Raw genomic sequence first — 25936 nt, 5'->3', positions numbered from 1 at the left:
TTCACTGCTTTCTAGAAGGTACATTAACACTGTTGTTTAAACAAGCTTTATAAACAAGTTCTCCATTCCTCAAACACTAAGCTCAAATCCTTCCCCTGCTCCCAAAATGATCTGTGCACATTTTCACACAGTAACCTACCTCTACCTGATATTATCTGCGCACAACAAAACAGCAATCATTGCCCTTAGGAATTAAGAAGGGAATTGAATACTAATACTCCCATTCCCGCTCCAAGGCAGTTCAGAAGTAGCAGAAAGATCCCAGTTTTAACCAGGACAGGCATGCTGGCAGCCAGGCAGGACTGAATCTGGAAGGCCCTAAAAATATTTTAGATTTTGCCAGAGGGACACTCCAGCCTGTTTTCAAAATGTCGTGGGACTTCAAGGGAATAAAACCCAACCAGTTTCCTTTGATCTTCTCCCCAGAGCAGTGGGGTCTCATTCAATGTATTTAGTAGAGTCAGGACTGAACAGTTCAACCTCTAACAGGAATAAGCATCAACACTGCACTGAGTACAAGTTATGCAAACACATTAGTATTGACAGGACTAAGGCTTCAGATTTGAGAAGTGAAAAGAACAGAGGGATACAGAATCAAAAGTGGCACATTTCAGCATAATCACCTGCTCACACAGTTACCAGATACAAGACAAAGCAGGCACAGTTATCACACTCATTGCATTAAATGAGGCAACAACTTGCACACTTATCCCTGTCTGCACTTTGCTGGACCACATGGCTAAAAATGTGCAACAGTTCCAAATACTCTGTAATAAGTAATATGATTAATTATAAAGACACTGCAAAAGCAACTAAACTACATAAGGTGCTGAGCATATATATGGAAAGAGACAGCCCATATCCCAAAAAGCTTTAATCCTCCTGAAAATTAAAATCCAAACAAACGTGTGGGTTTGAAATGTCATTGTTCAGCACCAGCCAATGAGATATTCCAGTCTGAGTTTCTGAACCATCTGGTAAAGCATCACAACAGCTTTAAGCATCCAAAGATCTGTCAGGGGCTTTAGTTTAGAAATACTAATAATCCCATCATGTGCAGCTCCTGCTGAATGGAAGATGTACCTACTCAATGATTTACTCCCCACTCCTTTACCCAACCGCACAAGGGAGAATCAGCCTGAATAAGATCTATTAACATTTCTTCATTTGAATACAGCATTGCTCAAATTATTTGAGGACTATTACCCAGAATCACAGTCCTCCAGCTTACAAATCACAGTGAGGACCTTTGGTGGGTCAAAAGAGAAGAACAATTCCCAGGAAAAGCATTACGAAAGTATTTTGCTTTGAATTACTCAGTTCTACAGATTTTATGCTAGTGATTTCTTCCCTTCTTACCATTTACCTTGACTTCCCCAGGTGACATTTGGATGGAGGAAAACAAATAGGGAGGGAGCTTCATTAAACACATTTAACAGTTCTACACAACCCACAAAGCAAGAAACACTGGTCTGGTGAAATGAACTCATAGCTGGAAGACAGGCGTTTCAGCGTGTGTGCAGCTTGGTCGCTGTCTCACCGCGTGCCATTGACCAAGTCCCTTGGACCATCTCTCCGAATGTCTAACTGCATGTACTCCTGATCCACTCGGAAATAAATGGGCTAGCAACCTCTGCCTTCTCTAAAAGTCAGCCCTACAACATCCCAAGGGAGGCATTCCAAAGAGACAGGTGGCTCTTGCTTAAAAGAGAAAGGAAGCTCTTCTCCCACCTCCAGTCTCTGAAAGTTCAGAGAATGACGCCTGTTCATCATTAAGGAGGGTTTTGAAGGCTTGGCATGAAATACCCTTTTGGAAATGTATCCATAACCTGATAGTACTAATAAGGGAGTTTGGAGTTCTTTTTTCCTTTTAATTCCAGTAGGGTTTATGACACCTCTACAAGTATGAGGCTGAACTATCAGTTTAAGACCGTTGGTCCCAACACGTGGCTTGTGGTCAATGTGTTGCACTTTGATAAAGTTAACAGAAATAAAAAAATGAGGTGACACAGACACCTGAATACAGCACGTTTGCAGTGCTGTTATTGCCCACAGGCTGAGAGCAGCTGCTGACTGTTTTTTAGACCAGCAGTTTGCAGTCACTAGAACATGGGATACTCCTAGGAGGGCACACACACACAAAGGAAGAAATTAAAAGATGTTACAAAATAGTCTTAAATTCACTCAGTGAGACCCATAGCTACAATGCAAGATGGCATTCAGTCTGGAAATCAGAAAAAAAGAATATTGAAAATGAGCACTTTTTAGACGAAACCAGCCTTTGAAAATAGCCTCACTAGAAAGGCACTCTAAGCTCAATACACAGGCTCTTCAGGGAAGTTGTTTAAAAATGCTTTGTACACAGCCAATTAACTCTAACTTATTGATTGAGATGGCATCTCTTAATTGTTCGGTTTGTTAAATATTTCTCTTTGAAGAATTTTCTTTCTGAAAAGCCACTTACACCAATTTCTGTAACTTGCCACTCAAGGTATCAGTGGACACATAAGAGTTATATGCATGGTGATGAGCTTTTAGTAGTTAAAAAAACCAGCAGCAACAACAATAAGAAAAAAAGTGGTTTGTCTTTGAAAACCACACTGGAAAATAACCACTTACAGGTAATTCTAAATAGAGACTTGTGAAGTAAAGACAAATGCAACCGAGAGCTAATAAAGCCCTATCTGTTAAACTCGGCATCCTGTGAGCTGATACTGGGCTTTTAGCGCTCACTGTTCTGCAAACCACTGGAAAAAAAAGGTAATGGGTAAAAGAAAAAGATGTGATAAAGTCTTCCTACGTCACTGAAAAGCCACATGTCATTTGCATGAACTCTTCAGCAAATCATTGCAGAAAAATCAGCTGTCAATCAGCTGCTGTGTCTATATCACAAGTTGATCGCAGAGGAGAAAAAGAAAAAAGAGATTTTCAAAATGAAGAGTCAGTGATGTATAAAAGCCATTAATCAGTATGAAGACCAAAGAAGTGAAGCCAGTTACAAGGTATTGAATTAAGAAGAGCCAAAACCCACAAAGAGTCAGTCCTTGCTAAACTCATATCCTACCAGTGTCTGAGCAAGAGAGGGACAGTTTTAGGTAAATGAAGAAGTATTCTTTATTGATAGAAAGTACCCGGTATGGGGTTCATGGCCTTAAAGAAAAAAAAAAATCCAATTCACCAGACAAGAAGTCAATGCTGAATGAAAACCTACTGAACACAATCGACAAGATCTTTCTTTTGCTGACATCTGGGTCTTTTCCTATTAGCATCCAACTTTGCACTCTCCAGTGAGAACCAGTGGAAGGCAAGTGTCCCCACAGTCAAGCCATGTGTGAAAGCTCTTTCCATACAGGATCACAGTGAGAGAATTTACCACGACAATAGCCTTGGACTATTCTAGAGCAACTACAGAGGTGAGAATCAGTGCTTGGCTTCTCAGTGTCCAGTTTTGTTCATCACCAGCTCACCCACACTCCCTGTCAGCAAACACTAAAATACATGTATGATTCTACCCATGTGGGTATTCCAAAATAAGCCAAAGCACACATACACCAAACCATAGCCAAAACTCACACTTTACACCCGTTAGACCTCTGGACATAACCTGAGATTCTCAAATCTCAAAAGCAAAGATGTGATAAAGACTGTTTTTTCTCCCTCTCAAAGCTGAAGAGGCTGGTGACTGTCTATGCATTGGATGACAATGTTCTCAGAGGAGGAAAAGGCATATCTGAGTTACCCACACCAAGCCAAGCATGCTTTTTTTGGGACAGAGGACAAAGAGGGAAATTAGGCCTGAACAACTATCATGGGTGTAAAACACAACTCTGCCATTAAGAAATGCCCCTTTTTTTAACCAACAGCAAAGCTGGCTAAAATTAATAGTAATTTAAACTGAAATGGAAAAAGGAGATTTTTTTAAATAAGAAATTATTTTTCAACCAGGTCTAACAAAAACAAAGTAGAGGAATAATGAAAATAAAAGACATGGAAATGTAATATTAGAAATACTCCATGTTTTGTGACTTGCTGCAGCAATAGCATCTCCCTGCTCCATCCACAATTTTCCTTGCAAGATCAAAATCAGGATGACCCAGCATCTCACTCCATATAATTATTCCTCCACAAAGAAGCACAAATAATACTCTCACTCTTCCTCACTCAGCTACTATTTATCAGTTATAATCACCTTCACTCTGAGATAAAGTAGGTTTCCAGCTCTCTAGATCAGGGGATAACTTACAGCAGCAATTCAAAAATGTGTTTGCCCAGCTGGAGAGAATTCAGAGCAAAAAGGGAAGTTCTGCAGGATGTTCTGGTCTCTGATAGCCAAGCCTCTGAACTGTTACATGAAGAACCAAGTCTGAACGAGGAGGAGTGAGGAAAAGGAAATGTACACATACAACGACTTAGCACTTCTATAATACTTCCTCTCCACAGTTCACTACAGAGGAACAAGGCATGAATTTTCACCATCCCCGTCTACCAGGGATGAAACCCTGGCAGAGGAGAGGGGGAATTTCCCCAAAATAAAAAGGGTACTTTTGGTGGGAAAGCAGAGATCACACTAAAAAGTGTTACTGTCTCTCAGGATCCTGCTAATACTACCACCCTTGTTTTTCCCGACAGAAGAGTCCCACCACATAACTGCTTCTCCAACACAAAGGGCATTGAACTTGGAGTTCAGGGAAGCAGGAGGAGGGGGTGGAGAAGGGGAAACCGGCAGAGTTTCAAATCTTTGGTGTGTATTTATAATGTTGCAGAGAAACTGCATTTCAGGATGGAATGATTATTGATTTCTTAATGGATTACTGCTGCACAAATTTACACTCCCCCCCCAAAAACATCAATCTTAGGATAATAATTATAAACCTATCTGTATAGAGCATTCTGACTGAGTAGAAACTTATCGCTATCTGCCGGGAAACGGTCAGTTTTCTAATTTCTCCCACTCCAACCACATTATAGCATGGCAAGGAGCTACTGAAAAATACATGCTATTATAAAACAAAGTTTGTAATAGCCACAGGACATACCTCCAGTCAACTTTCATTAAACGGACTCTATTAAACTATTGCCCTTAAGGCAATGCCTGATCCATTAGTGAACAAGTTAATTAGTTATTAGAATTCTTTCATGTTATATTTCTCATTGTAATGAAGCACCCAGCATTGAGAGAGACTCCTTAATGGGCAACATACATTCACAAACCCACACACCCTCACTTTTTCTGCTTACCAGCCTACAGTCAAATGTTTCTGTAGCTAAGTAATTTTTTAGCAAAGGCATCCATAGAACAGCCTTGCTACAAAGCAGTATCATGTTGCAAAAATGACTGAAATACCACCAAGACTCCCCTTAACTTCAGGAAGTGTCAGACCAAATCACTGGAGATGGGGCACTGAATTTAAAAATCATTCTAAACCAAAAATCTCAATACCCCAAAGTTTGTGGAAGGTGCAGGAGCATGGAAGATTCAAGTCTGTCTCTGTTCAGTGGTTCCCACTCACACCACCACGACTGTTTAACTAAAGGTGTTATATGAGGTTAGAGCCCAAATGTGAGCTGTGAGCTAAAGGCAAGCTGTGAGGGCTGGTTGTGAACCCAGCACCTCTGAGCTGCTGGCCCCATCCCTCTGCAGGAGGCAACCACCCCTTGCACCGGGTGAGAGGCAGCAGAAAAGCCAACTGGCTGCCTTGTTGACCACACAGTTGATGACCTGTGCCAGGTGCCAGCACAGCTCAGAGTACCTTTTCCTCTGCAGAAACAGAAGAAGAGCTAGGAGCTCCCATCCCTGCTCAGACACCACCCTCTCACTGTGTGAGACCATGCACTAAACTGGATCAGCAAATCGATCCAAGCTAAAAATACCCCTTTTTGTTATTTGGGGTTTTTTTTCAGAAAAAATGCTGGCATTGCCACAGAGAACAAGGAATGCTGAACTCTGCTTTGAACGCTTGCCTTAGGAACAGTCATCTCAGCTAGAAGGGCATCTGGGGCACCAGCCAGTTGTAACACCTTTAAACAGTCCTAACACACCCTAATGACAGCCCACACACCCAGTGCCATTAAAACATGTGCAGGTTAAAGCCCTGCACACAACAGATTTCCAAGCTCCTGTGGCACTGTTCAGCTGCAGTTTGGTCCAGAGCAGAGCTGCTGTTACACCCTGCTCAACACCAGCCCCGCTGTTCCCTGTGCGGAGCCTCGCTGTAAGCAGTGGGTAATGGAACAGCTTGTACAAGCCAAGGGCTGGAATTTAAATGGAAAGCTGAGGTACAGCTTGCTTGTAATCTGGCTGTAGCCTTCCATGCCTAAAACAATTTCAAATACAAATGCAGTCCATTGATGTTCCCCCAGACTGTGCCTGTCACTACCTACAACTTGCCCCCATGATAGAGGTCTGCTCCACAAGTGTGTGGAATTAGAGAATCTCCCACAAAGTGCAGTGGGCTTTGGATAGGTCCTAAATTACTCATGAGAAAGCTTGCCAGCTACAGAGCACAGGATCAGCACCTTAACTCTCATTTCTCTAAGAGGCTCCAATTTAATTAGTGCAGCAACTTCTCCCCTTTTCCATAACCTACAATTCCATCCTTTCTCCTTCATCCCAGGAACTACTCAAAACTGCTGTAGGACAGCAAGAGCATCTCCAAAAATCCTCAACTCAAAAGGTGATTAACAAAAAAATAACAGCCAAAGAAAGCAGCATTCTCCAAGGTACACAGGCCACATAAAATAAAAGCAAAGGACCCAAAATTCAACACTTGCCATCAGCTTCAATTAGCAGCAAAGTGGGGTTTGGGAAAACAAGGGCCTCTTCAGAGCTGCTACAGGGCAAAGATGAAATCTCAGAATTAAAAACAAAATCCCCACATGCACATTAATATTCAGAGGCAATTACCTTTCAGCTTAAAGTCAGCCAACATGCATCTTACTACTGCAGCTCTTAAAGCAATCTTGTTTACAACTGGAAATGGATTACATTATCTCAGCTCCACCTATCCACATAATGCAGAGCAAACTGTCAAACATAAAATTACAAAATGGTTATTGTAAGGTATCCCCTTCAGCATAAAAATTAATTTGACCTATTTTATTACCAAATTATTACTCCCACACAAATTTTCTATCATAGATATCTATCAGCACTGACATTTATATTCCAGTGAGGCACTCTCAGATGCCTATTTTCTTCTTCTCCATCTCAAAGGTGTATTGAACAAATCTGATGTAAACAGCCTGCCAAGCTAGTTAAAATCTTTAAACTTTACACATACAATTAGATTGTGACAATAACCATTTGCTCAAAAAGAGAGAGAGAGAGAGAAAGATACCTACACAGAGTTTGAAATTCTGAAACAAAATGCTTCACAAATTAAAGAAATGATTAATCTAAATTTAAGAAGGACCTACAGATATTTTTACTACGGCTCTGGCAGGTTGTTCTGATTGTCACCAAGAGACATGATTTGACACAATGGCCCTGATTAAGAATGTGCTTAAGTCCTATTAAAGCCAATGGAAGTTAATCATCTGTTTAAGAGCTTTGCTAAATCAGGACCAGAACAGGAGACATTTCCAAAAAATCTGGGCCTAAATTGAACACACACTAATTAGCTGCACACACCAATTACATGATTATGGATGAAACACAGTTGTTTAGCATTTACAACAGCACACTTTGTGTGGAATCATTTAGAAATAAGGTCTAATTATCATTCCATAACAGGTCCCACAATGAATTATAACCCACATATACCGTTTTAATTTTACTTAAAGGAATAGCTTAAAAAGGAAAAAGAAAAAGAAAAAAGCAGAAACTCTTCCAGTAATGTTAGTCCAAATTCTCAAGTGGATCAAGATTTGACCCTTTTGGAACTTCACTGTGTTCACAGGGAGAATGTCTGAGCACTCCTGCTTGGCCCAGTTTCCTTATTGCTACATTTTGCTTACAGAAAATATTCACTCTTGCATTTCAAAACGTAACATTTGTACTCGATGCTGCCTAATGACTCAAGCCCTGCACTCAGGAAACAAACAAATTGGCACAGATCTGCATATCCACGATAACAAATACTAGCAAATTATTCCTAAAAACTATTTGTGCATACAAACCAAAAGTTGCTTTAAGTTCATTTGTGAATGATCTCAGTCATTTGAACTGTTTGACATAGCCAGGATTGAAAAGTCTCACTTTTATGTCCCTTACACTGACATTTATTAGTTTTTCTTAGCAGCAAGATTTTCAGATAAGTGACTAAAAAAAGTCTCCACTTCATTAAATCAAGAAAAAAAAGGCATTCCCAAAGCCAGAGACTCCTGAAAATATATGCTTCAGTGCAAAACACAGCTCAGGAATGAGAAGATCCATCAAGAATTACATTTATTAAACAAACACACATTAAAAAAAAAAACCAAAAAACTCATGGTATGTAAGGCAATCTTGCGATTTAAAACTTGACTCATGATTGTGAAAGTTTGGAGCTGGCATGCCAACTTGGTGAGCCATCTGCTCACCAACAATTTATAAACGAGACTGCTGCCAAAGCCACCCGATTACTCAGTTCTAATATTAGTGATGTAACTAAAACATGCTCGTAGGGTTTTTCTCCCCATGGACCAGGAAGCACAAGAGAAAAAAAAAACTCACAGAGAAAAAGTTAAAAATAAAATAGGTAAAATGTATCTATTCTATATTCCCTTCAAGTCTGGTAAGTAGGAACATTAAAGATTAAGTCGATGCTTCAGTTCTGTAATTCCCTCTAAACCAAGTCAGAAGAAAAAAAAAAAAAAATCAGTAGAGTGATTACAAATGATAGGACAAGGAGAATCATAGAACAGTTTGGGTGGGAAGAGACCTTAAAGCCCATCCCATCCCACCCCCTGCCATGGGCAGGGACACCTTTCACTATCACAGGTTGTTCCAAGCCCTGTCCAACCTGGCCTTGGAACACTTCCAGAGATGGGCAAGCCACAGCTTCTCTGGGCACCCTGTGCCACGGCCTCACCACCCTCACAGTCAGGAATTTCTTCCTAATATTCAATCTAACCCTGCTCTCTGGCAGTGGGAAGCCATTCCCCCTTGTCCTGTCACTCCAGGCCCCTGTAAATAGTCTCTCTCCATCTTTCGCGCCACAATTAGGTCACCCCACAGTCTTCTCTTCTCCAGGCTGAACAATCCCAATTCTCTCAGCCTCTCTTCATAGCAGAGGTGCTTCATCCCTCTGATCAACTTGCTGGCCCTCCTGAATCATATATTCTGTTCCCAATGCCTATTTCTTTGTTAATTATTGAAATGGTAGTTGGCTAAAATCAAACAAACTGTGCTCATTTCATAATAGCATTTAATACATTCTAAAATCAGCGTTTAAAAATAATCAAGAAATTGTGCATGTAGGCTAACAGGTAAAACTGCTGATTTTATTCCTGATGCTAATTTTACCATTAGAACTGGGCAAATTGGGGTAAAAACCTTATCCTATTTAAACAAGTCCTTTCTTATTAAAACTCAATGTTACAAATAGCAGCGAAAACATGCTGGAAGTTACTCTACAGTAAATAATCCTTGGGGCAAAATATACTGTAATGAAACTGCATGGAAAATTACTCACTCAATCATTTTTAAAACGTTGAGTCACAATTCAGTTTTGTTGGCCTGAAACTCCAGATTTATCTCCATGGCAAGTCAGTAGCAAATCCCAAAGCACAGCCACTATTCCCAGAGCTCAGGCATGAGGATGTGCTGCTGCAGGAGGAAACCCAGCAGTGGGCCACGTCCTACACCACCACTTCCACAGAGCCTCCTGTGTTACCTCCTGGTCATAGAGGTAACAAAACAGTTTAACCACTGGCTTCAATGTGAGCAGAATCAGGACATTTCCAAGTGCTCTGCAGGACACACTAATTAGATTCAAAACACAGGCAGTCCTGGTGGCATTAATTAAGAGGACAATGACAGTGACAAGCACCCTGCTTCATTTCAGAACACCTTGCGCTATCACTGCCAAAAAGAGTAGCTTTTAAATCTGCAGTTTGAAATTAAATGCATCATCATTACCCAATTACCGTTCTAACTAGTTTCCTCAACAACAGATCGGCTTTATTTACAATTAATTTTGGTTAATGAGTTAGTTGTAGTTTTATCTGACAGATAATGGGAGAGAATTAATAATTGCTTAATCCACACAAAATTTTGTTGTTCACATAGCACACAAAATTTTGACAAATGTTTCTGAATCCCAGCCAACAACCACCAGCACATTTTCACCATCTGAAAGCAGCCAAAGCTCAGCAAATGTTACCATTTTACATTATAGTAGGTTAAACTGTTTATATATATAATTAGAATTATTATTATAAACTACAGTCGTAATTATAAATTGAAATTTCGTTACTGACTCATAAGGAAGCTTTCCTTCTTCCAAAACACCTGGCCAGAACAATTGATTAGGGTCATCTCTTCGATGGTCTACAAAGATTTATTCCATCTATAGTTGCACAAGAAAATGCTGCAGAGACCCAAAATGGAGAATAAACTGCCCTGTGCATGATGGCTGTGCCGTCTATCTCATACCTTTGTCTATTCCCCTCCAACGAACTTAAGCCTGGCTCCAAAGCCATTTTAAGCCCAGTCTTTTTTGTTGTTGTTGTTATTAGGCATTGATTTTAAATGGTTTTAAACCATCATCTTCTCTCAAAAATACTTTCCCCTTGCCAAATGCTGGCAAGGGCTGGGTTTGCCTCCAGCCAGTGCCATTCTCTTCTTCTAGCACAGCAGTCTCTGGCTGGGGTGCTGTCTACCAGACGCAACATCAAACCTAAGGATCTCCCTGCATCCAGTCATTAAGGAACCTTGGATAATTATATGGCAATTATCACTCACATTTCTACAGTGAAAACACTTCTTCTACTCTTTTCCTAAGGCTCTGTTGTTCTAGGCTGTTAAAAAGAACAGCCAGGGTTCTGGGGCAGGAATGGCTGAGCTGGGACACAGATAAAACAACCTGACATGAAGATGAGGAAGAACATTACAGAGCAGCACTATAGATTGTTTCCTGGAATGCACTGCAGCTTGCTTTGGTTTTGAGTACATATGTGATATGTATTTACTTGAGCAAAAATCTCACTACTATCGATTTCTCTATTAATATTTAATGGCTACCAGTCAGAAGGTAAATTTAAGTAACAATAGCGCTAATGACATTAAATGAATGAAGCACTCTAAAAGTGAGAAAAAAAGCAAACACTTCCTTACAGCATTTTAGAGCAAGAGCAGTAAGACAGCGACCTGAAGCCATGTTACGTGCTGATAGCCTGAGTCATGTCTGGTCTCACAGGCACACCAGAGAGGTGATTTTGCACAAACATCTCACAAAAAAGTAGGTTTTGCAAGCAGCAAACTTAGCAGAGACTGGCTTCCAACAACTTTTTCCCATGCGTTTGACATTTGAAAAGGGCGGCGCTCAATAGTTTTTTCCTTCAGCCGAGGCACAATTCACATACCTCTCTCTCCTCTTTCTGGCTTCCTCATTTCATAAGAATTGCACTTTCCTAGTATTTTTCAAGCCTGTACTTCTCTGTTGTATGTGACCAAAACCCTCTCTAAGTGCCTTCCATTTGTATTATTGCAGTGCACATGTACAGGCTTGTCAGAAACCAGGGCTGGACATATTTTCCTACCTTTTTCTTTGGCTGTCAACCTTCTCTACTTGATATTAGGTAATTTGGGGGCAGCTGATGGGTCACAGCATTTAGACTATGAGAACACTCTGGGATTCACATGTAAGCACACGGGATTTTGGCAAAATAAATTTTGCAATTCGTAGAATACAAATTTAAAAGAAGGCCAAAAATAAACTCACAGAGCTCTCACAGTCTGCTAACGTCATATACTACTTGACCCTTAAATATACAACTAGCACATCATTCTTCTGAACTCTTGAGAGCTACCTATACTCTGACAATTTGTAGTCACATATACAAATTATGAAGCTGCCTCCCACCTATAAGAGCTGAATTCTTACTAAGATTAATTTCCCTACTTTTTCTCCACCTCTTCTGCCTAAAATTTTATCCACTCATTTGTATCTCTTCAACTGGTATCCTTTGTGAAGCTATTAAAACGGAAAAAGCATGATATAACAAGGAGATATTCTTGTATTACTCTCTAGAATAATAGATTATCCAAAGGATAATATCCTACAGTGATAGAGAGAGAGGCCTGCGTATTTAAGCTAGGGGGAAAATTTCAAACAGGGGGTTTCAAGTAAAGCTGATGCCCCAGACTGTTTCACACAGCTGCTTGGAGATGTATTAGACTCACCCAGGAACTACCTGCGCTGGTAACAAGGTCAAAACAACTGGTAAGGTTGACCCAATTTTGGGAGATTAAACCGTAAAACTATTACTCACAACTACATTTAGGACATGTCTAAATCTGAAAGGTGATGAGGATTAAGGCACTGAGTAAATTTAAGGCCCAGCGGTGTATTCTGAAATATTTCTGTACTCAGGCAGACTCTGCACTGGTGCCAGATCCCTGCAGACTCTCCAGGGATGCAGGAGAGAGGCCCCTTACCACAACAGCGCATGTGCAATACAAAGCCTGTACCTAGGAATGGACAATTAAAAGCAGTATGCAAAACTGCTAATTAATAAGATTTATTCTCCTTCAGAGGCTGTTATCTCAACAAGGCAAACCCTGCAGGATATCAATTTCTCAAGAAATAAGATTAAAAACCAAACGCCATTTCATTCTTTTGCCTGAACTGTCTCCCTCTATCACAGACCTGGCTGCTAACCAGAACAAGGTCTTCAGTCTACTGCCCCTCTTTCCTGGAAACTTCTAAACCATCCACAACTTTAAGAGTACAGCTACTCTTCCTCAAAAGAATAGACCTCATGCCTCTTCTGTGTAAAAAGACTTGATGTTTTCATACAGAAAGAAGCAACTTCTTTCCTTTTCAAAACAAGGGAATTCACGCCATCCTGTTTCCTGCTCCTTGGACTAAAATAGGCATTTAATTCACACTGCTGAAGTTTAAATGATGCACAGATAAAGTTACCAAAAACTCTCTCAGTTTGTGTTTTATGGCTAGATCATTACCTAAAAGAGCAACTTTGCTTACAAAGGGAATCATAAAATGTCCAAAAGCCGAGCTGACATCTAGGAAAGATCAGGTGTGAATTCTCATAGAACTGCACACAGGTATTCCCAAATCAAACAGTAATTATGAGAAAAATTACCGTGGACTTGAGCATATCACAGGGTTCTCCAGCCAGCTTTCTGTGCCACTCACCAACATAATTTTCATGGACTGAGGGAACACATGCCCCTTGAGAAAAACCAGGACAACATCACTTTCTTCTGATGGAACTGGGAGGTTTTAGAGGCTGGGGGGAAATGCAAGGAAAACATCACTAAAAAGAAGCTGAGAAAACTCCAGCCTGGTGCTGAAGGTCACAGCACAGATATCTTTAGTCTAACACTTGTTTTGTTGAAGTGGAGGAACAGAGGGGATAAACAAGAAAATCTGCCCATCGGAATGTCAAGCTTTGTCATGTATGCGGTTTAACTGCCAACGGAGCATCTCTCTCGTAAGCCCTGCCCAGATCTTCCATTAACTGGAGAGGAAACACAGCCCGCCTTACCTCCTCACATTCGTAAGAAAAAGATTCGTAAGAAGATTTGTAAGAAACAAAGATGATAGGTGGGACAAGCAACAAGGTGAATGGATTTTCTGTACTTCAGGATGTCCTACCTCCTTTGAAAAACATTTGAGACGTCCAACCCCCAGGACAAAGGGCCTGACAAGAGCAGCAACCAAGATGTGGCTGGGTCTTTTATCCACACTGCACAAAGTTTCAGGGTGGACAGTAACACCGAGTCCTCCAAAGGCCTCCTCCGAGCCAGAGACAGGGCAGGGACTTGAATACTCACACTAATCTTCCCCTTCTCTCTCCCCTACTGCAGTGATTACACCTGTGCCCAGAGCAGCCTCACAGGTGGTACCAATACCACAGCAGGAAAAGAGGCTGGAAAAAACCAGTCTGTGCAGCTTCTCCAAGTAACATGACACCATGGTGGGGAGAGCAGAGACAGGTCTGCAGTGAATCAGATTCCTTGGCTCGTGCCCTGTGTAAAACCCACAGTCCACTAAGAAGAGGGGCTCCTACCTGTGTAGGAGAACTCTGCTGCCTTTTTCACTCACTACCAGCTGATAGACACAGATATTCACACCATCCACACTGGCGGTGTGCATGGTTTGGCCGCAGGAGTGACCTCCCCCCACACCTGAGAGGACACAGGGATCCGACCACCAACCTGAGCTTCACAAAGGGAAGACCAAGAGCCCTGTGACCTCTCTGGACAGGACAAACACAGAGCAACCATGAGCTAAAGAAGCTCATACAATGCACGCAGAGCCCACTACCTCTGTGGTACAATGCCACACAGCGTTACAGCAATAAACCCCCAAACTGGAAAGATTTTTTTAAAAATAAGAGGCAGAGAGAAAGCAAAAGTCAGTTAAAAAACCCAGAAAAGACATTCTAATTCACAGAAGTTGGCATGACCTATCAGCACAGAAATGAGGGGGATCAATCAACCCCATGCTTTTCCAGGAACAGTGTCTGCTGTTTTACGGTACTTTCCCATGTAACACCTGTAACAGCACTTGCAGGTGACCCTGCCAGCCAGGGCTATGCTCAGAGCAGGAGCTTCTGCCAGCATCTCTCTGCCTGTGAGGGATTACAGTTCTTCAAAGCCACAGGCTGACACAGCAGTGCCAGCAGAAGCCGGTAATGTAGACCTGGCTCCAGATCAAGGGCACATTTTGCTGGGCAGTGTGAATAGGGGCTTGTCCACGCACACACCTCGCAATGCTCAGTGGTGTGGGAAGAGTTAAAATTCCGTGGTTGCTCTAATGTAATCACACCACAACAGGGTGCTTTAGGACTACCACAATTATTCCTGTGCAGGACAGGAAATAAGCTGCACTGGTATTAATGTACTTCTGAATGCGTCTCATTGCGGGGTTGCAAAAATTAAATGCAAAATAACCCCTAAGCAAAGAAGATATTGTAAAAAAATCCTACTTTTCACAAAGGCTAACATGTACCATCCAAGCCTCCATCCTAAGTGATCTATGGCTTCTGTGATTCAGAAAATAAAAGACAAGAGGGGGGAAAAAAAGCACAGAAACATGGAGGGACTCCCCTACAATGACCAGAGTTTGGAGAAAAACTGGGCCGCTGGTCACGTAGCCCAGAGCCGTATCTGTCACGTTCATTGCTTCTCAGTGATAATCCAGCTCTGCTTCCATCCACTGGGATGCAGCAGTCAGCTGCCCGGACTCCAGACAAGTGTCCACCACCCTAGACAAGGGACAACACGCTGTGGCACAGACTCCTCACCCGGGCTGGCAACAGGTGATCTTACTACACAGAGCAGCAGCCTTCTCTTCAATTTTCTACAGACCTGTTTCAAGGTGGGTTCTCCAAGGGGTTTCATTCACTGGGATTACTGAGGCAAAAAAGCAGAAAAGGAAGCTCTGCCTTTTCCTCCCAGATAGAAGAGCATCACTCCTTCAAGGTGCATCCTTCCTCTTGGCACTGGAAGGACGAGCACTGCTCACCCTCAGTACTGCACAAAGGTTACACTGCATTTCCACCTGTAAAACTTAGTCCTGCCAACCTGCAAACCATCACTTAGCTGAAGGACTGCACAGAGCCTGTGGCTCACAGGAACTGGAAACAAGCCTTTGACCCAGTTTTCTGGGAGAAGATACCTATCAACTTCAACAGGAGTAGCACCTTCCCTCAGATTCAGATATGGGAAAGACAGAACACTCTCCAACAGGTATCTTGTCATCCAGCTGCTATCAAAGTGTCCTATTTCATGGAAGATGAGGATTGCTCTCTTTGTTGGCATGTCTGAGAAAAGGAACTGAAATTCCAGAAGCAAACACTGAAAACTTGCTGACTACAAAGCTAGCAAGAGCACAGTGTTGTAACAGGGTGTGTACCAGGGAAAGTTAACTGAACCTGACGGTCCAAGAGAATAACAGAAGCTTCCCAAGAAAGGTGTGTGTTGCAACAAAGCCCTGGCAGATGACCTCTCGAGAGACTTCCATCAGAATGAATAAAAACCTCTTTAATGAGATTAACTGATCATTTCACTCCACCCTCGTTATAACACTCACTGAGAGGGAGGAATGTTTTTGCAGCCGAGTATTTGACTCCATAGGGAATGCCAGGACTGTGACAGAAGATAGGAAAAATACACGGGAGCCCTTCACCATTGCAGTGTGAGCTACAGATATGCAAACACCAACTCATTTCAGTGGCTACTCTGCGCTGGTTGACCTACAGAGTTTGTATCAGAGGAACTATTTAATGATTTTAACCACACCAGTGAAAAATCTGAGCTGATGTGGATAAAGCTACAACAATTCAAGGTACATCCCAGGAAATGTTTAATTTCCAGGTAATCCTTTCCTCTGTTTGGGTTGGGTTTTTTTCAAGAAACACACAGTGTAACACTACTTTACAGAGCTTTGGTTTCTTAGGTGTGGAAAACCCCCTCTCTTTCTGTTAAAATCCTGATGATCACCTTTCCATTTAATATTTTTCCTTCTCAAACTCCAAGAAAGCTAAATGCATTGGCTAAAACTTTGATAACTACTACTGCCCTGGCAATTCTCAGGAAGTCTGAGGATAAAAGACTGAAGCAAAGACCGTGCTCTTTTAAGTGTCAAAGGAGCTCACTTCTTATAGTTCCCTGCCACACTTTATTGAGCTCATCCCTCATGTCTGAGCTCATCCTGGCAAAGTCCATCTTCACTGTCCTTCAACCTGCAAAACCACAGGTACATCTGTGTTGGGCACCATCGTGCAATTCCATAGCTGAGCTCTAAAAAATCAAAGTGTCAAGACAGCAAAGTCAGACACAAAGAACTGGAGGACATCTCAAGTGACTGTCAAAAGTCCACCTCTCTGCACCAAGGCAGGAGATACCCAGACCAATAAATGCTGCCCATGCTGCCTACCATACTCCTTAAAGGCTGCTGAGGAAAGAAGATTCCTCAGCATCTTGAGGTGATCAGGTCCGAGTTTTTAGCACTTTCCAAGATATTTGGAAGAAATGGAGACCTGAATCCCCAGTTCAGAGCACAGCAGTTCGGCTGCCAGAATTCTTCATGCCCCAGTGCACACGTCAGGGGAGTGACTGCCTCAAAGTACTAGTAAAGTCCCCCTCTGCAGCCCAGCCTGGCCAGCTTCAACCACCCTCCCTAAAGAAAACCCTCCTGCAGAGGTTCAGCCCCCATCACCTCATCCTACTAAAAAATCCGTAACACATACTGAGCCAGAAAAGAATCGCAGTGCAAAGCTCAGCCTCACGTGCCTGCCAGTAAATTCTGGTGGTGACAAGGCTTGTTTGCCGTGGAGCTGAGGCATGGAGCAACTTTAACTTCATGCGGTTTCATTCCAACAGTCGGGTTCCAAAATTACATTTTTTTTATCCCAACAGATGTGCCGATACAGCTGCGGTACATGTAACTCTCTGCTCAGGACTACACAACTATGACAAAACAGGAGTTGTATGACAATTCAGGCTTGAAAAATTAAAGTGATCATGAAAGATTTGGGGCTCTGATGCCACAAAAAAACAAAAGTGCAACTGATAGTCCGCTCTGATCACTGAGAATATAGTACTGGCTACATTATAGTAAAACCTTGCCCAAGTTTTCTTTAAACACCACTGCTGAAATCATTCCCACTTAGTGCTGCTGTCCCAATTAGTGATCTCGTCAGACAGCACAATCATTCCCTACCACGGAGAAAACGCAACTGCCTCATTATTTTCAGCAGCAGAGTCAGCCGACATGGCTTACTCTCTTAATGAATTAATTCTCATAACTTACTAACACTTCAAGCTACAATAAACACCTCTTGAAAGTGCACCACAATTTTAATCGGTCTCAAACATCAGATGTTGGGTTTGATATTTATGATTGTTCTGACTCTGTTTCGTTTAAGGGCTCCTTTTGTCTATGAAAGCAAAGATAAGAAAGGTAACTGGGACACCCACTGTCAGGTCTCTAATTTAAGGGGAAATTGCCTTTGTTGCTGACTGTCAGATGCTAATAGCTGCTGCTACTATTTTCCCTATGACACCAGGCCAGTGATCTTAGAGAAGTGTCCTTCATCCTATACAAAGCAATGATTGAGTCAACTAATTGAACAACTGTGCCCCTGCAGTTTCTAAAGCAGGCATTCCTCTAAGTCCATTTTAACCTACAGGGAAAAAAATATCTCTAATAACTGTAGTAAGAACTCAGTGTGGTATTATGGGGAGGTGACTAAGAATTATTTCTTTTTAAAGCCTCTTCTATAAGGATTCCCCATTAGCCTTTAATTAGCATGCCAGCTCCTATTCGGAGGTTTCTGATCACTTATAGCCCAGCTCAACATTCACGGATGGGAACAAGACAGACTCCCTTGAACTCGGTGGGGTCTATGGGGGGGCTTAGGGCCATGCAGGGAACTCTCTAGTATCAACACAAAGTTAATTGAGTAAGCCTTTGACACCCAGCTCTGGATGTCAGCCTTTGTAAGAGTTTTCCTACAGAAGATCAAAAGAAAATCTGGACTTCCAGATTTGGGGCTATGTAAATATATCATCTGTACTCAGCAGGTGTAACACTAACTCATCTTTTGCTGTAGAGAAAAGTGAGATGATCTATCAACCTATTCGGATTGACTATTTATATGTATTTTAAATCTTTGCTTACATAAAACTACAATGAAGTATTTTAGAACAGAGCATCTGCCAACACACATGCAGTGTTCTGCTAAAGGCAGGTATATGTAAGATCATCAGTTAGCTATGACAGGTGATTTAGTGTGATTCATCTTTCAGGATCATCTCATTCGCAAGGAAAATTGAGTGTCATCCCCATCCATAACCTACAAATACCATCTAGATACTTGAAATTGATAACAGGTTAAAGGATGCAGAAGCCAAAAAATTCAACCCAAACCCTTTCGGAATAGAACCTGAAAACATCAGTAATCCAGACAAAACTACTAACACATTGCCAGGGGCTAATGAATGTAGAAAACTCTTTACCCAGCACATAATTTTGCTGTTGCTGGGAGAGCACTACTCAGTCATTTCAGCACAGATCCAAGAAATTTCCTTCTTTTGGTGTTTCTCCTTTTGAGCCAGACACAAATTCCAACTAAATTAAGAGCTGTGGTTCAAAACAATTCAATGGAACGCAAGAAGAACAAAGGTCAAAACTTCGATCCCTACCTTGCAGGTGCACATCCAGAGCACACAGCCAAAGAGGGCCACGCGCTTCTGGCAATGACTGTCAACCAATCCGGGAGCGAAATACTTGGGATCTGCTCCCTGTATCACCTCCTCCATTCCCAAATCCTACCCAGCCAGAATGACATGCCCTGGGCTCTGCTGTAACGGCAGCCAACATCACTTAATCTGCAGCAACCCACTGGAAATCAAACCAATCTGAAATAGAACACAGCCACTGCCTCTACTTAAAACAATGGATGATGGATCAATCCACTGGGAGCTACTAAATTTATACAAAATATTGCTATTCCACCTCTATCTTTCCTTTTAAAATACCAAAAAAAAACCCCAAAAGAGTTACAAAAAAAAAAAAAAGAGGTGCAGGCCCCTGGGTTACCAAACTTTTAAAAGGATTTCCTGTGCCCCACAAAACAGGCAGAAGGCTCTAAAGCACAGCCTGGAGATTTAGCCTACACATGCCAGATTCAAGATTTGGCCAAAAGCCTTAAATGAACCAATGTAACAGCTGCCACAAAAGCCGACAACCTCTGATCAATATCTTCCATGTTTAAGGCAGCACAAGTCACCTCTCTGCAAAACAATCCTAAGCCTGCAAAGAGTAAATAAATTACAATAAATTTAAGAAGCTTGAGTTTTGTTTGGCTTAGGAAACCCAGGCAGAGCCCTTAATTTTTCAACAGCAGCACATCTTTAACACCGAGCAGCGGTGATGAAAGCATTTGAGACACCTGTGAGAGACCAAAAAACACCTCTAAAAAAAAAAAAGATATTCACCAAGGCTGCAGATACATATATGTTGCAAAGAACTAATGAAGCTTAAAAACCATTGAAAATGTTAACACAATGGACATGAAAATACTGAGTGTGTTAAGGCCTTTTGCATGACTTCATTCTAGATCTTTTTATTCCTAATTTGACTTTGGTTTTCAGTCTAGATTATAAAGAAGATTTAAAACACAGATATTTTTTCCCTTCCAATGAAGCCTTCCCATTAATAAAAAGGAAACAAAGAAAATGAAGAAAGTGAGTAGTAAAACTTTTACAACGTAATAAAGTATATCAGAATCCCAGTGCAGCACAATTGGAATTGTCTAAAGATGCTGAATTATGAGTGGTTGTCATATAAAGTTCAGTCCACGTTATTAGAAATCATATTCTCCAGCAACATGTATATAATTGAGAGATCTTCATAATAACCCTCAGCTTAAAGGCTCATAAAACTGCTCTTTATCCATAATTTGCAAGAGGACAAAATTCTTAAAGGAAAGTAACACCTTTTTCTCAGAAAGACTCTGAAAGCAATACACCGTGCATTTTTAAGCAAGCGACCCTAAAAGCTCTCTCTTTCTTTCACAGATTTCAGTTGGGCATTATACTAACCCTCGGTTTAGATAGATAAGTATGTACCTGTAGTACACACAAACCAGAAAGAAAATTAGTACCACACAGAGAGGAACACTCTGTAAGTATGTCGGAAGCAAAGCACACTACATTTTTTCTGGATTATAAGTACAGAGGTTACACTAAGGTAAGTATCTTGATGTAACACTGCAACCAACACTTAAACAAGGTAGGGCACTCACACGCAGAAAATGAAGGTTGTCGCTTTTACGAAATTGCGTTAACTACGTTTATCCACCTCCCGTATATAACAGGAGAATTAATTATATAAATATTATCAGCTCTTGACACCCTCACTGTGCAGACTCACGAAACTCTCAGTTTCTACCCAACATTCTAAACTGAACTCCTTTCAGTTTGTTATAGTCAACTATAGTTTTGTAAATAAAATTTGTTTGTTTTCAAATAAAGCTACTTCAAGCTGTTTTGGGAAGCAAACTAAGTAATAGTAATAATAACAATAACAACATTTCCATTTGGATTTCAAAACCCGAGGAAACAAAACCAGCACATGTCAAGCCTAGTGTTTTCCTACCTGGAGCAGGTAAGGACCAGCTCTCAAATGCCACCTTGGGATAGTTCAGACTAGTAATCCCGTCCATGTTCAGATGAGACACCAGCACGAACAAGAACCAAAAAAAAAAAAGAAAATCTCTCCTGTCCTCCTCTGTAATTAGCAATGCCAACAGCAGTGGCTAAGACCTGGTAAGCAAACCAAGGACCAGGAGGACCACACCAACCCAACCCTCAGCTAGAGAGAAACAGGCTTAAGAGGAGACTTACTACCTGCCATGTGACAGGGGGAGGTGTGCTGCCCATTGGGAGTGCTGGAGGTGAGGTCGATGGCCATGCCGCAGTGCTCCCTTTCAGGCGAATAGTCATTGTCACCTGCGAGCACAACACAGGTGCCCCGTAAGTTTGTACCCCCTTCTTCAGCAGAGATACATAAAGACTAAGAACCACAACCTGTTCGCTCCCCTCGCCCCTGCCCTTCCCTCCTTTACTGGTGGGGTCTTCCAGAGCCTGTAAAATCTGGACTCTCAGTGGCCCCAAGTAAACATTTGGCTGATTTTAAGAGCCCCCTCAAACCTACTGTCACCAGTCTTTTACACACACTCCTGTGGCAAATCTTGTCCCAGCTGCTTGGTTTTAAGTTAGTATTACTTTTTCATTAGCAGACGGAGAATCCAGGCTGGGCAGGGGAAGACTGTAATAGTAATTCACCATACAGACCTTCCCCCCCAAAGCTCTGGGTGAACAGACAGCTAAACAGAGCCCTTACACAACCCCCCACACAGAAAACAAGAGAAATACATATGGAAAAGCACGAAAAGTTTTTTGGCTGCAGTTTGAATTTCTGGAGACAAACTCTCTCTCATTTGCAAAGTTCATTCACCCTCAGCAAATATTTAAACCTAGAGATACTCACCCAGGCACCCATCCCCATGCATTTCTCAGTCATACAGAGAGTTTATATTTAAATGCTACTAATTCAGTGTCAATGCAAATACTGTACACAAGGAAGCTAAATTTTCAGGTGTCTGCATTATACAAAGGAGAGGAGGAAAAGAAAAGTAATTCAGAATAATCAAACAAAATGACTACTTACATGTAATATATCCATCAACAGCCTCTGCTTCCATAGTCAAAGTGCAGTGCTGCAAGGCAGAAAAGTACACTCTCAGAGATGCCTGTCAGTATCAACCATTAAACGATTAAACTTACTTAAAGCCCTAAGTAGTTGCCCATTTTATTGCTGTTGCAACCACTGCTTAGAGAAACACACAAGTGCACTGCATGTGTTCGTTTGCAAATCACTGAACTCTTCCTGTAAATTATGCGAGTAGACATGCAGCTGCCTCCTGGGCAGGTGGCACCTGGATTATCCTGGTCTGACCATACCTCTCTCTCTGTGCCCCATTCACATTTTTGCCTCATCTGAGAGTTTTTCCCTGACTTTTCGCTTGTTTGTTCAAGCTGTGATGGTAATGCTTTATCAATTATCTGTTCTATCTGCAGCCAGAGAAGACTTTGAGGATATGGATACAACTAACAATTGCTCTTTTCACATGCACTACAAGAGACTCTCTCCTGGTCTAAACAAAATAAATCCTCCCGTGTCCATTCCCCTTGGACAGAGTTGTTCCAGCTTTGTCTCACACCCCTGTGTGCACACACACACTCACACACCTGTACACACACCTGTTCACTCTAACCCTATTTATCTGCCACAGTACAGGTCCAAACATCACATTTCATACTCCCAGATCATGCATTTTGTGGTGTGAAGCAATCTTAAAGTTTCTGGAAGCACTTTGCTGACACAGAACAAGCTATTACTTTCCCGAAACCCAAGTAACTGTATAGAATGACACCCCCTAGCTATCGTTTGATATATATTGTGGGGGGAAAAAAAAAAAAAAAGGAGAGATCAATAATCATAACTATGTTCTTTTAAGTGGAAAAGTTAAGAATCTGACATGACCAGAGGAGAATTTTATTTCCTCTCTCCCTCCATGGCCTCTTTTTTGCCTTTAGTTTCAAAACTCTCACTGCACCAGGCAGCTAAATTATTCACAATGAGCCATTTCTGTATTGATCGCCAAGTATATTTAGCCCTGGCTCCTGGAATTTCTCCATTACTTACTGGAAAACAGGCAGCTTCACTTCTTGTCTCCAAAACCACTTCCCTCCCCCTCCCTTAACCCTCTTTCCTCCCCCCCCCCCGCTCCCTGCCTTTCCTCCAATAAATAAATACTTTTCTCTGTGCTCTTCTTTGGTATAAAGCAGATCAAATTCCCAAGGCATTCAGCACATAACACTTAAATTTCAACCTGCCCAGCTGCTACCAAACTCTCTTCAATTACTGATTTTCACAACTCTTAAAAAGAAATCTCAAAAAAAACCCAAAAGTTTTCAGAACAGGTAAGCCACTTCCTCAAGCCCTTCAAAATTACCTTATCTTCCCCCTAGTCCAGGTAGGCAGGCATACACTGAGAAAAAGAAAGAAACATCAGAAGCAACAGGGAAAGAACATCCCAGCCAATGAAGTGGAAGGAAAGAAAGGGAAGGAAGGGAGGAGGAAAAGAAAGGAAGACAAAAAAGAAACACAGAAACATCCATAACCTAAATTAAAACACGGGATGATTATTTTTTTTTTTTAATTTTTTTTTTATTTCTTCAGGGGGGAGAGGAAGAGTAAGAAGACAGGGAAAAGAAAAAGTTTGGTCACCTAAATTTTTAGGCTGGTGATGGCAAATCCCAGCTGCTGAGCCTCCCTCCCATAACGAATGGAGGAAGAGAGTTTTGCTCGAGCTGAAGACACAGAAAGATGGAGAAAGTTTTAGAAAATGGTTTTTTAAAGGCAGGGGGAGAAAATGGGGGAAAGAGAGACGGGGAGGGGGAAAGGGATAAGGGACAGAAACCCGCCCCCGGCACTTACAGGTGGGGCATGCGGAGCCGGGAAGCTCCGGGATGAGCCGGCGGGGAAACTCGCTCAGGAATGGCACATACTTTGAAGGAAGATGAACACACCAAAAAAAAAAAAAAAAAAAAAAAAAAAAAAGGAGAGGGAGGGAGGGAGGGAGGTCAGCCGGTGCTACAGCAATGCGATTAACTAGCGCGGAGAGAGAGAGAGAGAGAGAGAGAGAGAGAGAGGGTAAAACTTGATCCACCGGTTCCTTACGGATTCCACGGGATCGGGGGGAGCGGAGGAAATGCGGGGCGGGATGGGAAGAGGGGATGCGGGGCGGGATGGGGTGAGGGGGCCCGGCGGGCGCACTCACACCCCGCGCAGCCAACCCGGGCCAACTTCCCCGGAGCGCCGCTCCGGCCCTGGGCGACGCCGGGCTCCGCGCCTCATCCCTGCCTCTCCCCGCCCCTGCCACAACCTGTCAAAGTCATGGAAGTCCTGCCTCGCTTGTCATTTAATTCCCTTTCCCCCCTTCCCCCGCCGCAGGCCGCAGCCCCCCGGGGGCGCACAGGTGGCGGCGGGCGCTGAGGGAAATGGCAGCGGGGCCGGGCTGGGTAACGGACCGGCGAGACCCGCCGCGGCTTCGACCCCTGCTTATTTCGGTCTTGGTGGGGGGTTTTTTGTTTGGTTGGATTTTTTTTTTAAATTATTTTTTATATTTTGGGCTAACAGCAACAAGTCATCGGCGCCCGCGGGGATGCTGCACAGCCGCGCTCGGCTCGGGGACCCTCCGCACACACAGACCTGCACGGACGGACCGAGCCCCGCGTCTCGCCGGCCCCGGAATGGAGCTGTCCCTCCTCCCGCCGGGAAAAGGGGGACCGGGGAGGGAGAGGAGAGGAGGGGAGGAAGGGAGGGGAGAAAGAAAAAGAAAGAAATAATAAGAAGCCAGGCGCAGATTTACCTCAGCCGCGCAGGCAGTGAGTCAGTTCCATCCCCCTTTTGTTTGTGTGTTTATTAGTGTCGGCTCCCTCTGCCCAGTGGAGGTGTGTTTGTGCACGGCAGTTGGCTGTGGGGGGACTAAGGCGGCGGAGGAGCCGTAGCTAAGGGTAATCCTGTTTTTACTTCCTCCATCTTCAGAGAGCAGAGGGTTAGCCTGGGACAGCTGGTCAAACCCCGAGAAACCGATCCGGCGGCGGCGGCGGCGGCCGCTCTGCCTCCCTGCCTCCCTCCCACAGACACACACACAGACACACACTCATTCGGTCCCTCCTTCACACACTCCCTTCCCTCCCTCACACACAGATACTCGCACTCCCTCACACACGCACACTCCCTCCTCCCTCACAGATACGCGCACTCCCTCACACACATACACGCCTCCTTCTTCACACACACTACCCCTCCCTCAGGCTCAAACCCACACGCACTCATTCACTCCCTCACACTCAGTCCCCCCTCACACGGACTCACACTGTCTCCCTCACTCACAGTCAGCCCCTCACACAGTCTCACTCCCTCACTCACACTCAGTCCTTCACACACACACACACGCACTCGCTCGCTCACACTCAGTTCCTCCCTCAAAGTCCCTCACACGGACACACTCGCTCCCTCACTCGCACTCAGTCCCTCACACACTCACACACACACACTCTCGCACTCCCACAGACGCTCAGTCCCTGTCACACTCACACTCAGGTCACACACACTCACACTCTCGCTCCCCCCTTCAGACCTTTCCCGCCCCGCGGCGCCTCAGCCCCGGCGGGGCCGGCGCG

General features: G+C 43.0%; 1 protein-coding gene across 7 annotated transcripts in view; it reads right to left on the bottom strand.

The window, feature by feature from the left end:
• The window catches only part of IKZF2 (IKAROS family zinc finger 2), a 118169-nt gene extending 92730 nt beyond the window's left edge, over window positions 1-25439 (bottom strand). For 2 of the 7 annotated variants that reach the window (XM_048309684.1, XM_048309690.1), the window contains exons 1-3: window positions 25120-25439; window positions 22353-22401; window positions 21530-21631 (exon numbers count right to left, since the gene is read on the bottom strand). In XM_048309684.1, the coding sequence (XP_048165641.1) occupies window positions 21530-21631; window positions 22353-22386 (136 nt within the window). In that variant the 5' untranslated portion in view covers window positions 22387-22401; window positions 25120-25439. Of the gene's footprint in view, window positions 1-21278; window positions 21429-21529; window positions 21632-22352; window positions 22402-23700; window positions 23737-23975; window positions 24059-25119 lie in introns of those variants that run through there. The other 5 variants (XM_048309686.1, XM_048309685.1, XM_048309688.1 and 2 more) reach the window with 5 other exon arrangements.
• Window positions 25440-25936: the final 497 nt, after the last annotated feature.

This window comes from Corvus hawaiiensis, chromosome 7, assembly GCF_020740725.1.
Source record: "Corvus hawaiiensis isolate bCorHaw1 chromosome 7, bCorHaw1.pri.cur, whole genome shotgun sequence".
NCBI classification, from domain to species: domain Eukaryota; kingdom Metazoa; phylum Chordata; class Aves; order Passeriformes; family Corvidae; genus Corvus; species Corvus hawaiiensis.
This window is presented reverse-complemented; position numbering and strand designations above follow the sequence as displayed.